Source organism: Phallusia mammillata, chromosome 7 (assembly GCF_965637545.1).
Source record: "Phallusia mammillata chromosome 7, kaPhaMamm4.hap1.1, whole genome shotgun sequence".
In the NCBI taxonomy this organism is placed as follows: Eukaryota; Metazoa; Chordata; class Ascidiacea; order Phlebobranchia; family Ascidiidae; genus Phallusia; species Phallusia mammillata.
In genome coordinates this window covers 24,518,603-24,531,099 of record NC_137258.1, presented here as the reverse complement: position 1 = coordinate 24,531,099, position 12,497 = coordinate 24,518,603, and the positions used below count along the sequence as shown (strand labels likewise).

At 38.8% G+C, this 12,497-nt stretch overlaps 2 protein-coding genes and 1 long non-coding RNA gene across 7 annotated transcripts in view; all 3 read right to left on the bottom strand.

Annotated features, from left to right (window-relative positions):
- Nucleotides 1-240: 240 nt before the first annotated feature.
- On the bottom strand, nucleotides 241-1,597 carry LOC145239106 (Y+L amino acid transporter 1-like). Its single transcript, XM_080102389.1, has 4 exons — nucleotides 1,435-1,597; nucleotides 786-1,205; nucleotides 385-573; nucleotides 241-314 (listed from the first exon to the last, which is right to left on the bottom strand). The coding sequence occupies exons 1-4, from the start codon at nucleotides 1,595-1,597 to the stop codon at nucleotides 241-243; spliced, it is 846 nt and encodes a 281-aa protein (XP_079958515.1).
- A 2,924-nt stretch (nucleotides 1,598-4,521) lies between these two features.
- Nucleotides 4,522-6,868, bottom strand: LOC145238492 (uncharacterized). Of its 2 annotated transcripts, none has more exons than XR_013862127.1 (4): nucleotides 6,697-6,868; nucleotides 6,394-6,560; nucleotides 6,245-6,303; nucleotides 4,522-5,879 (listed from the first exon to the last, which is right to left on the bottom strand). It is a non-coding gene; the product is annotated as an uncharacterized LOC145238492 (long non-coding RNA). The 2 variants fall into 2 exon arrangements; XR_013862128.1 differs by having other exon boundaries at nucleotides 6,708-6,868.
- A 3,555-nt stretch (nucleotides 6,869-10,423) lies between these two features.
- LOC145238145 (uncharacterized) overlaps nucleotides 10,424-12,497 on the bottom strand; it is a 45,677-nt gene continuing 43,603 nt past the window's right edge. For 3 of the 4 annotated variants that reach the window (XM_080101220.1, XM_080101221.1, XM_080101222.1), the window contains exons 13-16: nucleotides 12,150-12,347; nucleotides 11,740-11,870; nucleotides 11,561-11,636; nucleotides 10,424-11,297 (exon numbers count right to left, since the gene is read on the bottom strand). In XM_080101220.1, coding sequence (XP_079957346.1) covers nucleotides 11,196-11,297; nucleotides 11,561-11,636; nucleotides 11,740-11,870; nucleotides 12,150-12,347 — 507 coding nt within the window. In that variant the 3' untranslated portion in view covers nucleotides 10,424-11,195. The remainder of the gene's footprint in view (nucleotides 11,298-11,560; nucleotides 11,637-11,739; nucleotides 11,871-12,149; nucleotides 12,348-12,497) is intronic. The other variant, XM_080101223.1, reaches the window with a different exon arrangement.

Sequence of the window (12,497 nt, the reverse complement as noted above, 5' to 3'; positions counted from 1 at the left end):
AAGTTTAGTTTTAATGCATAATGTCGGTTTGTCAACAACAACAAACTGCTAAAGTAAATGTCGTAAATAAGGCACGCATAAAATGTATAAATGACACTTCAGGTGGGCTCAGTTGTGACGATTGCTTCACAGGTTGCGCACCTTGCAGATGGACTTTTTAACAGTAGGTAGTTAAAAGGACGTTTCCCACCAACTCGTCTTCTAATTAATTATAATAGGGTGTAACTGCAGCACGTTCAATCATGATCCACCAATCGTGGCTTCACTGTTTTTCCATTTAACGCTGTGAGCAGCTATTTCCGGTTTGATAATTGCTTTAGTGCAATAGTGTAGCTATGTGTTCTTTACCATGCGAAGTGAGCTCAATCAAATTTAAAGAAATACTTGCCTTAGGTAAATGACCGGCTCTTGCCGCAACGAAAGGAACTCTGGCGGCCTGGAGATAAGATGCGTTTTGGTTTCCAATCGTCGAAATACAAACGGAGACGGGTATCACCCATGCCATTGGTCCGAGCACTTGGGAAAATTCGACACCTACTGCTTTCGACGATAGAATGTCAGACACACTAAGGACTAAATACACAAGCTGTTAGTTAGTGTTGTCAATTAAATAGCTTGTTGAGAACATATTGACGTTACTACATATATACTGTAGCCTAGAAAAGGTGAACTGTAATTACGAGACATTTCAGATGTTACGGAACAACATGAGTTCAGAGACAACGCACCTTTACCAGAAAACGAATTAGCTATTGTTACGAATTTATATTTTTTCCAAGAGTTACCTGAAAAGTATCCGATATTCACGAACAAGTAAATTATAGTAACAAGACCCATGGAAATGATAGCAGCAAGCGGGAAGTTTCTTTTCATATTATGAATTTCCTCTGTAACATTGTTCAGCATAATCCAGCCGCTAAAAGGAAATAAACCGGCGTGAAAAGCCCGAGCAATGTCCGTGAATGTGATCCTGGATAATTCTTCTTCATCGAAGGCGTGTTGAAAGTTGTGAACCCCAGCAGGACGTCCTTTGACCAGATGAACAATCCCAACCGTAGCGATGATCGCCAGGGCAAGAAACTTCGCAGAGGTAAAGAAAATCTCAAAATAGACGCTTGTTGTGACACTTCGGTGGTTGAGATAGATAAGAACGGATAAAGCCAAGATGGCGATTAGCTTAATAGCTCCCTCTGGCGGATGACAACCTTCACCGAAAAACGGAATTAGCAGATAGCGTGCAAAAGTCTGCAAAGTAGCACCATTGGCAGGGTGCCAAATTGTATTGGTACAAACCAGCCCGAAAGCAATTAAAGGCCCGTAAGCCAACTTATAGTTAACATAGTCACCACCCGAAGCACCGAAGGTCGTTGCAAGTTCACAGTAAGAGTGATGACATCATAGCGATGACGCCACATCCGATCCAGATTATCATACTGATTCCTAAACTTCCATGAACGGTACGTAAAATTCCGCTTGGGGAGATAAATATCCCTGATCCCACAAGGTTGCTAACTTGCAAAGCAACCGCCCCCCAAAGACCAATCCGCTTTTTCAATTTCAATTCAGCAACTTTACTTTCATTTTTGTCTTCGACCATAGTGCTATCGGTGCATACAGCGCAATGCTAGTTTTTTAATTACTACAGATAAACGAATAGCCTACTTTTTGACTCTGTAAGATTTCAAATGTTTTTTCATCCATTCTTTCATGTACAAGATTTACCTGCAAAAAAAACTTTTAGCCGCTGCCCTGCCGCTTTCCGAAAATAATTGAAACAAATTTAGCAACATCATCTTCCATGTAATGTAACAATAGCACCTTATGAGCAAGAAACAGACTCGCCATATATTTCTGCAAAACATAACTTTTCGACAAAAACTTTTCGAGAACTCTTTTATCATTTTTAACTGTCGAAACTTCTTATTTTTCTGAAGTACATTGGCTTGCCTGTTTCTTATTAGAATTTTCAAAAACGCCAAATGTGCAGAACCAAACAAAACAATCCATAGTCTGAAAAACCGCTCGTTGTGTGAGAGCGATAAGGCTATATTGCAAACCATCCAATTAGCATTTCTGAGTAAAAATACAAATGAAAAAGGCAGCCAAAGCAATATTATTGGCCTTTCGGAAACGGACAATACACGACGATGACAAACACAACTTTACTTAAACTGAACATTTACTAAACATACTGGATAAGTGACATTTACATGGAAAGATATATCTTATGCACGGGATAAAATGATCGTGTTGATAACATATACCGTATTTTGACGCCAACTTACACTTCAAGTGAGAACGAAACCCTAAAAACCTGCTATGTATCAACCATTCAAAAGCAGTTCAGAAACAAACATTAAACAAAATGTTAAAAAAAGTAGCTATATATGAACAACTTTGCTATCAAATTTTAGGTTTCATATTCAAAACCATCCCATTCCGTTTCTGCTACCATCAGCAACTTCTGCACAAATCTATTGGACGCAGTCTCTCCTGGGACTTTCATACTTTTCACAACGAAAACAAACTAGATAACTGTGGCCAGTACAAAAAGTCCGATGGCGTAGAAATAGACAAAACTGGAATTGTCGATGAGGGGAGCCAACGCGCAATATGCTGAAAATATGGAAACGATTATGGGGATGGGTAGAGGAATCTGAAAAGAGAATGAAATAGGCTATTGCTGCCAGGCATAATGTATAACCAATTATTGCTCATCCAGCAGTTTTATTGTAAACAATCGACGTTTCGACGTCCTATACAAGACGCCTTTATCAGGTTAATAATGTGTGTAAAAATCTGGCCAAAAAATTAGTGTAACAATCTGGCCAAAAAGAAAAACAGCTCAAATATTTATCTATATGATAGTTTAAAATAACCACATAATTTCCTTCTTTTTCTTCGACTCCTGGTACTTGCTTAACTGGCTTGGTGTAGCTTTTTTATACACGCAAGCTAGAACGATGAAATATGTCCAATCGGTAAAACAATTTACATTAAAAAAAAACCGTTTCCTGTCGACCAATTGCTTCCTAATTTCGACTAATCGCTTACTAATTTTGTGTTAGCCAACCGGGATCGATAAACTGATCATATGTATAGCCTATGTTTCCACCATTTCCTCTTGCAGCGTGTTTAGTACATCGGAATACAGCTCAACGAAATTAATGCCAAAAATGGCAAATCCCTCCTAAAGCCATTTGCAATGCAAAATCACGATAAGCCGCCATACCACTTTACACATTTCGATCTAAGTTTCTGATGTCATTTGCCGTAAACTAGAAGTGCGCAACACGCAACCTTTACCACGAGTAAGAACGTGATTGGAGCGTAAGCCGCACGTTTACACAAAACAAGATAATTGGCTTAAAATCGTTGCAGACCAAACACGCCTAAATGAGATTAACTTAACACCCCAAATTTGCGAATCGTTTTAGTCGCATTGTTGATGGATTTCAAAAAAAGCTTCGAGCACATCAAAAAATTAAATCGCTCGCTAAACATTGCATTGAGATAATTTAAGGCCAAACTTTATTTGAAAACAGTGTATACCACCTGATGACTGCATACCTCTGCCGACAACAGTATAATAAAGTTATAAGGCGAGAATGAAGTTTTCTGTTCGAAAACTATGCACACATACGCACGCATATAATTCCAGACGGGATTATGGCCGTATGTTTTATATACACGATAAGCGAAACTAGAAGGCGGAAATATGAAACTGTATCTGTAATACCATTCATGTTAATGTTCAAAATTTACCGTTGTTCACAATTGCATTCATTGTTTTAACCCAGTGGTCGGCAACCGCCGGGCCGCAAAGCGTTCATTACCGGGCCCATGGCCGCCGCCACGTATGGGCAAGAGGGGGCACTTGCCCCCCCTTGGAATTTCAGTGTACCTCAATTTAACATATTTAGCAGCAAACCTAATTAAATTGGCAGCGTGGGGATTTGTGACATCGTTCAATACTTTAACTTTTAGGCAACTCAATTGTGAAGTACACGATTTATGGCTTCATATGTAACAAATTCTGGATGCGGTAAAGCAGTGGTCGGCAACCGCCGGTCCGCGAGGGTTGCGTTACCGGGCCGTATGAATTTTTAGGTTAGATGTTATAAAACGTTTGGCCCATGTACCCCGGGGATGATGAATAATTTAAGCGTTTTTATTGCTAAATATTTGTACTTTTTTGAAGACCGGTCCGCGATAAAAATTTTAGTTTCAAAAACGGTCCGCAGTACTAAAAAGGTTGCCTATCCCTGCGGTAAAGTATCAGCCAAAATTTGCCCCCTCTTGCAAAATTTTCTGCCGGCGCCCATGACCGGGCCGTATACTTTTTTAGGTTAATCGCTTCAAAACATATTGCCAATGTATCCCGGGGATTATAAACTAATTTAGGCGTTTTCATTGCTAAATATTTGTAGGTTTTTAAAGGTCGGTTGGCGATAAAATTTCAGTTTTAAAAAGGGTCCGGAGGAAAAAAAGTTGCTAAAGCGCAGTAAACACCACAAGCTCTTTCACTATAATGGGCGCCTTGTTTGTACAAAAATGAATACACCACATAAAGCACTTCAATTTAATACTATTCCACTAAAAGCGAAGTAAAATCCACGTTCAGTGACACACGACACAACACACAGGAGGCCCAGCGAAAGATTGACCTTGCTTCTAGCAAACACATATTCACCAATCACGTGACGACAAATGGGACATCCGGGTATCTACAGAAGCAATGAGGCGTGAAGTAGTAAATGACACAAGAGAGGCGAACATATGAACGCAGGAAAAGCAATAATCCACAATAAAATAACATTACATGTAGTTGAAAAAAAATAACATTACATGTAGTTGAAACAATGCAAATGGAAATGAATGAAAACAATAAAGGAAAAAACTATAACAATTAAACAATACAACGATACATAATTGCTCCTAATTGATTTTAAAGATTATTGGGGAACATAAGTAAGTGATTGTAAAGCAAACAGAGATTCATGATCGATAAAACGTGGAAGGAAATGATAAAATTTCTCCACATTATCAGTTGTCGTAATTTGTAACCGGTTTAATGTAAGTACTCCTGCACATTTTACATTTCCAACAATTGCAGTCGGATTTTACTATTAAGCCCATTTTACATGAGAATTCATAACACAACACATTGTTAAAGCAACGAGACAGTTTTGGGGGAAGAAAGTTACGGAACGTTAAGACCAGGGGAGTGCAACATGTGGCCCTTAAATACACGTAGTGCCGTAAGATGAGACGTTAATGTGGTTCGAAACGCTTCGCGAATTTTACTGGTAGCTTTTAAATCTCAACAAGAGTGTTCGTTACGCAACAAAGCAAAGAAAACTTGTGTCAAATATAAAGGTTCGGCCAGCGGTACGATTACGTTGATTACGTTTGATCCATCAGTGTTTAAGTTTAAATAAAATAAAAATAGACACAGATGCGAAATAAAAAAAGCAAAAAGAAAAACTTAAATACCAAGAAACAAACAATAGGAATGATATTCAAACAGCCTAGTTCATTGGTTTCCAAAACCCTTTGCGTTTTTCTTAACAAACACAAAATAATGTTTGTAAACAATCTGTAGTTTAAACAAATAGTGTGTAAGCAACCAACTTTAGTGCAACTAGCTCAGCTTGTGGTATTTGTATGAGAACACACGTCTACTGTGCGATTGCTGTCAATAGTTCTTCATACCACGCTGCGTAAGGAGCAGTCGAGCATAAAGTCACGTGTCCTTGTAGCAATGACGTTCAGCAGAATTTTGAAACCGAACTTCATTCAAGAAAAGTTGGCTTGGAGCTAGTCAGTCATTGGAGATGCGATTTCTCCGTTGAATTGAGAGTTGGTTGCTGGCTGATCTACACCACAAATATAAACAGTTAATTCACAAAACACAAAGAAGGTAACCGTTACAAATTATTCCACGTAGGCCAAATAATCTAGGCAGTGGACACAACAGTTCTACTCTAGCCCTATGTACCTTGCGTCGATAAAGTGACACGTTAATGCGTAAGTTTTGGATGATTTGTGTTTTTTACATTAACACGCAGCTAAAACTTCAAGCTAGAGGTCTACGCCTGTGAAATGTTAGAGAGCGGTTTTGTTTGATGTGTTTTTTAGTCACTGGGTCAGTTCTGATCGATTTACAAATACAAAGTGTGAGAGAACAATTAGCCTTGTCAGTTTGACGAACACAAGCTTCCAAACAAATAAAAGTATTTACCTTGAAAGATGTGCAGGTGTTTGGTCGGCGTGTTGTGCTGCACAGGAGTGTTGCAAGACCTAAAATCAAGCAACAGTCAATGAACGATAGTACTTTACTTATGGACATAATAAGTAACACTTTTCTAAACATGTAATCACACAAATCACCTTGCAATGACGGTAGCGATGTTAATTCCATCGAGAGATTAGTTCATGCATCTCCTAGATTTAGAGTAAAGATGATCAGTTGAAACATCCAAAATACAAAGGTTTTAATGAGGTGGCATCCAAATATGAGACATGACGTCACATGGTATGGCAATCACCGCTAGCTTCTGAAAAACAAACATTAGAAACAAGTTTTTTGAAAACAAAAGATCAACAAAAGCTATAAATCAATTTGCTAAAAAAGTTAAAACAAATAAAAAAATATAACTATACGAATAGTAGTGGTCTTTGTCCAACGGCTACCTTATATTCACCTGTAGAACTACCTCCTTAATTTTAAAGGCAAAACCTAAACCTGCGAGTTAGTCTGAAAAGGAAAACAAAATTTGTTTAAAACCCTTCAGAACCGAAACTTGATTACTTAAAATCTAACATCAACAATGCATTACATCTGATTTCTCCCTAATTTCTGTAAAACAAAAACGAACAAATTTAAAAGCATTAAAACAAACAAAAGTTAACACCTGCATTACAATACAAAAGTAATTGCTATTCAGACCCCTAAATCTGTAAAAACAAAACAGTAAATCCTGCAAACATATTTCAAAATATTATTAAAGTAAGCAATTGCAATCAAAATATCCTACAACCTGTAAAGAAAATAAAAACAGAAATCAGAACAAAAAATCCTAAACAGAGAAACAAAACTTAGGTAAAACATTTTCTAATTCCTGCAAAACAAGAAAGCATTAAAAACATTAAATAAAAACCCTAATAGACCTGAAATGTTAACGCTTCAACATTAAGCAATTTTACCAAACCTGTAAAAACAAAAACAAAAGTTAAAACCTGCAGAAAACGGTTGAATAACTAAAATACATTTATGATTAAATAAATGAAAGACCTGTGAAAAAACACCTGCAAGAAAAAACAAAGCAAGTTTAGAGATTTAAGTTGAAAATCATAAAAATTACCTGCAAGACTGTTTTGCAATAAAGAAATATTCAAATTGTTTTTCCAAATAAGAAAACAAAGAATAAATACAAAGACTTGAGAGGCAACCTGTAAAAACAAAATATAACGTTAAGATTTCGCATAATTTGTGATAATAAACAACAGACTTACCTAAAAATCTTACAGCAGAAAAATGAAACTTCATTCGATAATAGCCTCATTCTAACTAATACTTGACGATGGCGGTTCGCATGGTTAGAGCGACGAGAAATAAACAAGCATACAATAACAATAGAATAAAAAGAACCTGTCGGCTGATGTAAAAAGGCACAACACCCCCCAAGAACTGGTCTGCTTAAACAGAAATTAAGGATAGAAAAAGTGGACTCGCACACATTTTTGTTGATGAAAGAGGGAAAACGAAAAGTCTAAATCAAACTTCGATCAGTAAGTGTAAAAATTTATTAAATTGATGTTTAATTAATAGGACTTGGTATCAAATCGTACTCGTATCGGTTATTTGTCTGCTTCGGTTGCAAGAACTGTATCTGAAAAAACGTTGGAACCGCCATCGTCCCTGCGCCGCAGACGTAAAAGTACACAAGCTTGCCTCAACTAACTGCCCTGAATACAACCGTCGCAAATTAGCCTAGAAAAGTAGAAAGTGAGTCTGTCGTGTTTTCAACCACCCAAAATGCCACTGCCCCATTATGACTGGGTGGCCGGGTCAAGCAGGAAAACGAAACTGAAACTAATAGCTAGTTAAGTTAGCCTAAATCCACGAATAAAAAATGAGCTTGACCAGCAAAACAGGGAATTGGGGCATTCAATTAGCTGCATTTTACATAATAACGATTTTACCCCAAATATCGAGGCCATTAACATCACATGCTTGATATCCAATTCGCAGTCTCTTCTTAGTGAAGAAAACTTAGAAACGGATACACAAGCATAGATGATACAAGCTGGTCAAAACCCGAAAACAAAATCCACAACATCCCTATAATTACAGTTAGGATAGGCGCAACGTTAGTTTAAAAGGAACAGTGACATTTACAGCGTATAATTTAACAGTATCGCGTCACTGCCCTTGCCCTTCGAGTCCCCCCGCAAGGACCCAAATGAATTACGCAACCGCTGGGCTGGGGAAAAAAGTTAACAACAGTTTGCGCCCTACGGGGTGGCTCACGGGACTTTTCTGGCGAAATGCAAAGCCGTTCTCCTCTGGTCCACGAGCCTGGACCTTCATTGGAAATAGCGTTGTCCGGTACTCTGTCCCGCCTGCACCGCGGCCGGCGCATGCGGTGGAGGCCATGCCAAGACCGTGTTTCTATGCGCACCTTATTTTAGCTAAAGCCATTTAGTAGCGCGCCACACCTAACTAGAAATCGATCTAAACTAAGGCCCTACATGGCGCGCCAATCCCAAACGTACCCCACCTATGTTAACTATACCCTACCCTTAGTTAACGAGTGCGACTCTATTTGTAGCCCTAGCGCCAACTTGCTGACATAGTAGCACTCCTGCAGACTTGGACCATTCTTTGACCACCGAGGAAGACTTCCTTCACGAGTCAACCTCGGCAAAGAATAGGTCACTCACCCTAGCGCCAGTTAGCCTAAGTTAGGCCTAACAGTTCCGCAATCCCGGTTGACCCACGACAGACTCCTATTTTTACGTACAAATAAATATATGAAGTTGAAAGATGTTGGTTGATGGATGAAGAATGAGGTGAACGAGATTGTAGAGCTGACGAAAAGATTCGAACCTGCAAAATAAGTAGGTTATAAAACATAATAAAATAGAAATAAAACTATGTATTAGGGTTAACTGCTAGTTTAGCTGCAAGGGATTGCTCTGCCAACGAAGCCCATTTCTACAGGCAAAAAACCCCGATCTAGAAAAGCGCCGGTTTGTTACGTCACAGACGCACTACGCGCGCTTCGGTTAAGTTGGCTTCTGGAGTAAACGCCTTAGTGACTTGGTTTTAAAAGTCAGTTTAAGAATGAATGCAAATCTGTGCAACACAAACTTAGATATTAAACGCATGAAGATGACTTTACTTAGACTTGGCAGTGGAAAATATTTAACATTAAGGTACTTAAACTTGTTGCTTTATAAGCGGACAAAACAATAAGTTACAATGATGGGTTATGAATAACAACTAACTGGAAACATTTAAACTTGGACTTGCGCAAACAAGGTTAAAATGCTACCTGTACTAAACTATAGACAAATAATATGTATAGCCATGTGCAGCGATAGCACAATTAACTTCCACAACAGAGTTTAAAAAAGTGTTTTACCTTGTAGCACACGTTTATACTTGGTTATGTGAAGCAATAAGTAACAAAACTTTCATAATAAGTAAGAAACAAAAGCAATTCACCTTGTAACACCTCCAGCCATCCACCTCGGCACGCCACCAACTTCACAAGCAAATGACTTTGCAAGGTGAGGTTCGAGTTTGGTGCGGGAGGCGCTCGAAATCTGATTGGTCGTGACGTAACGAAATCGATCAAGCATATTATTTGGCAACGTGTCGCAAATTATTTTTTTTACGGAAATGATAAAAACAAAGTTGAGCTAATTTAAAACTGTTTATCCCAATTAAAACTTTCTTTCTTGAAGAAATATATTATTATAACGCTGCAATAATTGTTTACAGTTTTCATTTGTTTTAACAAGCAAAATGCAATTTTTAGAAGCGTTACTATAGCAAGCTTGTGGTCTTGCCTTCAACTTATAGATGTTTTATTAACTTGTGCAAATACTTTTTTACCCGTACTGACTACTATTGTTTGTTTCTAAATACAACTTGCAAACAACATTCAACTGGTGCTATTTGAAGTTTGGGGTCATAACATACTGTGCTTTTAAGGTAAATCGTGTGTTTTCTCGGTAAAAGCGTGTTGGCGTAATGCTGTTAAATGCAACTCGCACCCTTTGGTTTGAAATAAATCATTTTTTTCAGTCTTGTGGCATCTGAATTTGATAGTATATCTGGTTCTGTTTTCTTCTGGGTACAAATTACCCAACTCTGAATTCTTTGCTAAACAAACTACAAGACAACACATTAGCCAACAACATCAATTTGTTGTGTTCAAATAATTTACATTTGTAAAACATGAACAAGTCACCAGCAGTTGGGCGGCACAAAAACAATTCAACATTTAAATGAGGTTTTGTGCAGAAAAAAAATCAGAAAAGCAACAAAATCGAAACGCAACCAACACCGTTGCCAGAACAGTGTTTCCCAAACCGAAACATGACAGAAAAACGGATTGGAAACACTGTTGTGATGAAACGTCCACGTCCAAAGTGTCGAGAGATTTGCTATGATTTGATTTTAGCTTCATCGCAAATGAAAGCTTGTCAGAAATGAAACGGTGCCTCTAGTGGTACGGATTACACAGCGTTATATGATTTCTATGCGAATCTACCATCTACTTTGCTTCAGAGACGAGAGAATCTTTCTTCACAATCTTTCGCCGACGAAATTTGCCTCAACTGACGTCATACTGATTTTGTGATTAGAATTAAAATGTGGTTAGTTTTTGCGGCGATGAAAAAATTCAAAATCGATCAAACAAATTGTGATTCGTCACGTCTAACGTGATGCGTCAGCACTTTTCGTCCCTGTACAACTTCCAGGTAGAGTCCGGGATGTTCTTTTCTCGTGATTCTCATGCCACACTGACGTCATAATCTTCCTTGTTCGTGACAATCAGAGAATCTCACTTGCGTCGTTCGCTCTTTCGTCAGGTCGCCATGACAACCCGCAACGTCATAAATAGGATTGTTGACGTCATCAACCAGCTAAGTACCCGAAGCGCCGCGAGGTGTCGCTACAGCGCGTTGGGCTGATCGTGGGCGACATCCGGTTGATATGAGAGGAGTCGTTCAATGTCGAGGTTGTCGTCTCTCCAATCCTGGCGAGCTGGTGCGGGCTGGAAGGGAAATATGAAAAAATATGAATAACGAGATAAGGATTATTTGATAGTAAGCGCTTGTCAAAACTTTTCGAAAAAAGAATACGTCCTGGTACAGGAACTGACTTGTAAAGTGCTATAAGGAACGTTTGAAACCATAACTTGTGTCCAAAAAATCTATGCTTTCTCACTCATTCAAATTTCAACATTGTGTAAAGCCCCAGAAGTACTCTTAACCCCCAAACCAACCCCACCCTGTACCCCAAGCACCCACTTCTCACCTGTCGGGTTCTTCTTCTGCTATTCGACGTCCTGTGCTGGTACGGATTAGCAGTTTCGTCATTTCCCGTAAATCTGCTTTAAAAAAACACAAAAATTATAACAGACGTTTCAATGTGAAGCCACAAAGGATTAGAAAACAAAGCTATGGCGTCATATTGAGCATTGTTACAAATAATACCTGTGTGCGTAATATGCGGGAGGGTCGTGAGGTGTGCGTGACGCAACAAAGAGATTTGCGTCTCCATGGTAACGGTCACGGTTGCGTGATGACGGCGGGGCGCCGGTTTGTCCGTGGTCGCGATTCTGGAGCTAAGGAAATAATAGAACGGTTGGTGCTCTGATGGAACGGATTAACCAAAACGCAACAAAGGAATTGCACGGGACATTTAATTTCGGCAAAGTCTAGGTGCATTAATTAAATTACTTTGTTGATTACATCATGGTCAAATGGAGAAAAACGTATTTTAGCAATCGTACCAACAATTTTTGCGCTGAATAACGTTTTAACTTTGCGCAGCTATTTCCGACATTTGTGATAATTCCAGTGCTATTGTGTCGCTATGTTGTATTTCACCAAACCCAACTTACCATCTGAAGTTGCCTCTTCAGCCTTTCCTTATCTCGTCTCTCCTGTTGGAAGTCGTACTCATGAGTTCGCACTTGCTGAGTGAGAGCTTGGACTTCGTGTTTAGCTCTTGTCAGCTGATCATCCAACCTCTGCTTGTCTCCCTGGCTCTTCTCACGGTCTCTACGCTCAGTCTCGAAATCCTCCCGATAAATCTTCACCTGTAGATCAGAATTAAAGAAGTTTAAGACGCGTTTCGTAAAAGTCATAAAAACTACACCTATAAAAATCTAATATCAAGAAAATACAAGAAAACTCGGTTAATTCGGACCAGTTTGGACCCAAAAAATTGTCAGGATTAACCGTTGTCA

Coding starts and splice junctions, on each gene's coding strand:
- LOC145239106 (XM_080102389.1), bottom strand. CDS start 1,597: ATGGTCGAAGACAAAAATGAAAGTAAAGTTGCTGAATTGAAATTGAAA. Junction 1,206..1,434: donor TCATGGAAGTTTAGGAATCA/GTATGATAATCT, acceptor TTTTCGGTGAAG/GTTGTCATCCGCCAGAGGGA. Junction 574..785: donor GAATATCGGATACTTTTCAG/GTAACTCTTGGA, acceptor TTGTGTATTTAG/TCCTTAGTGTGTCTGACATT.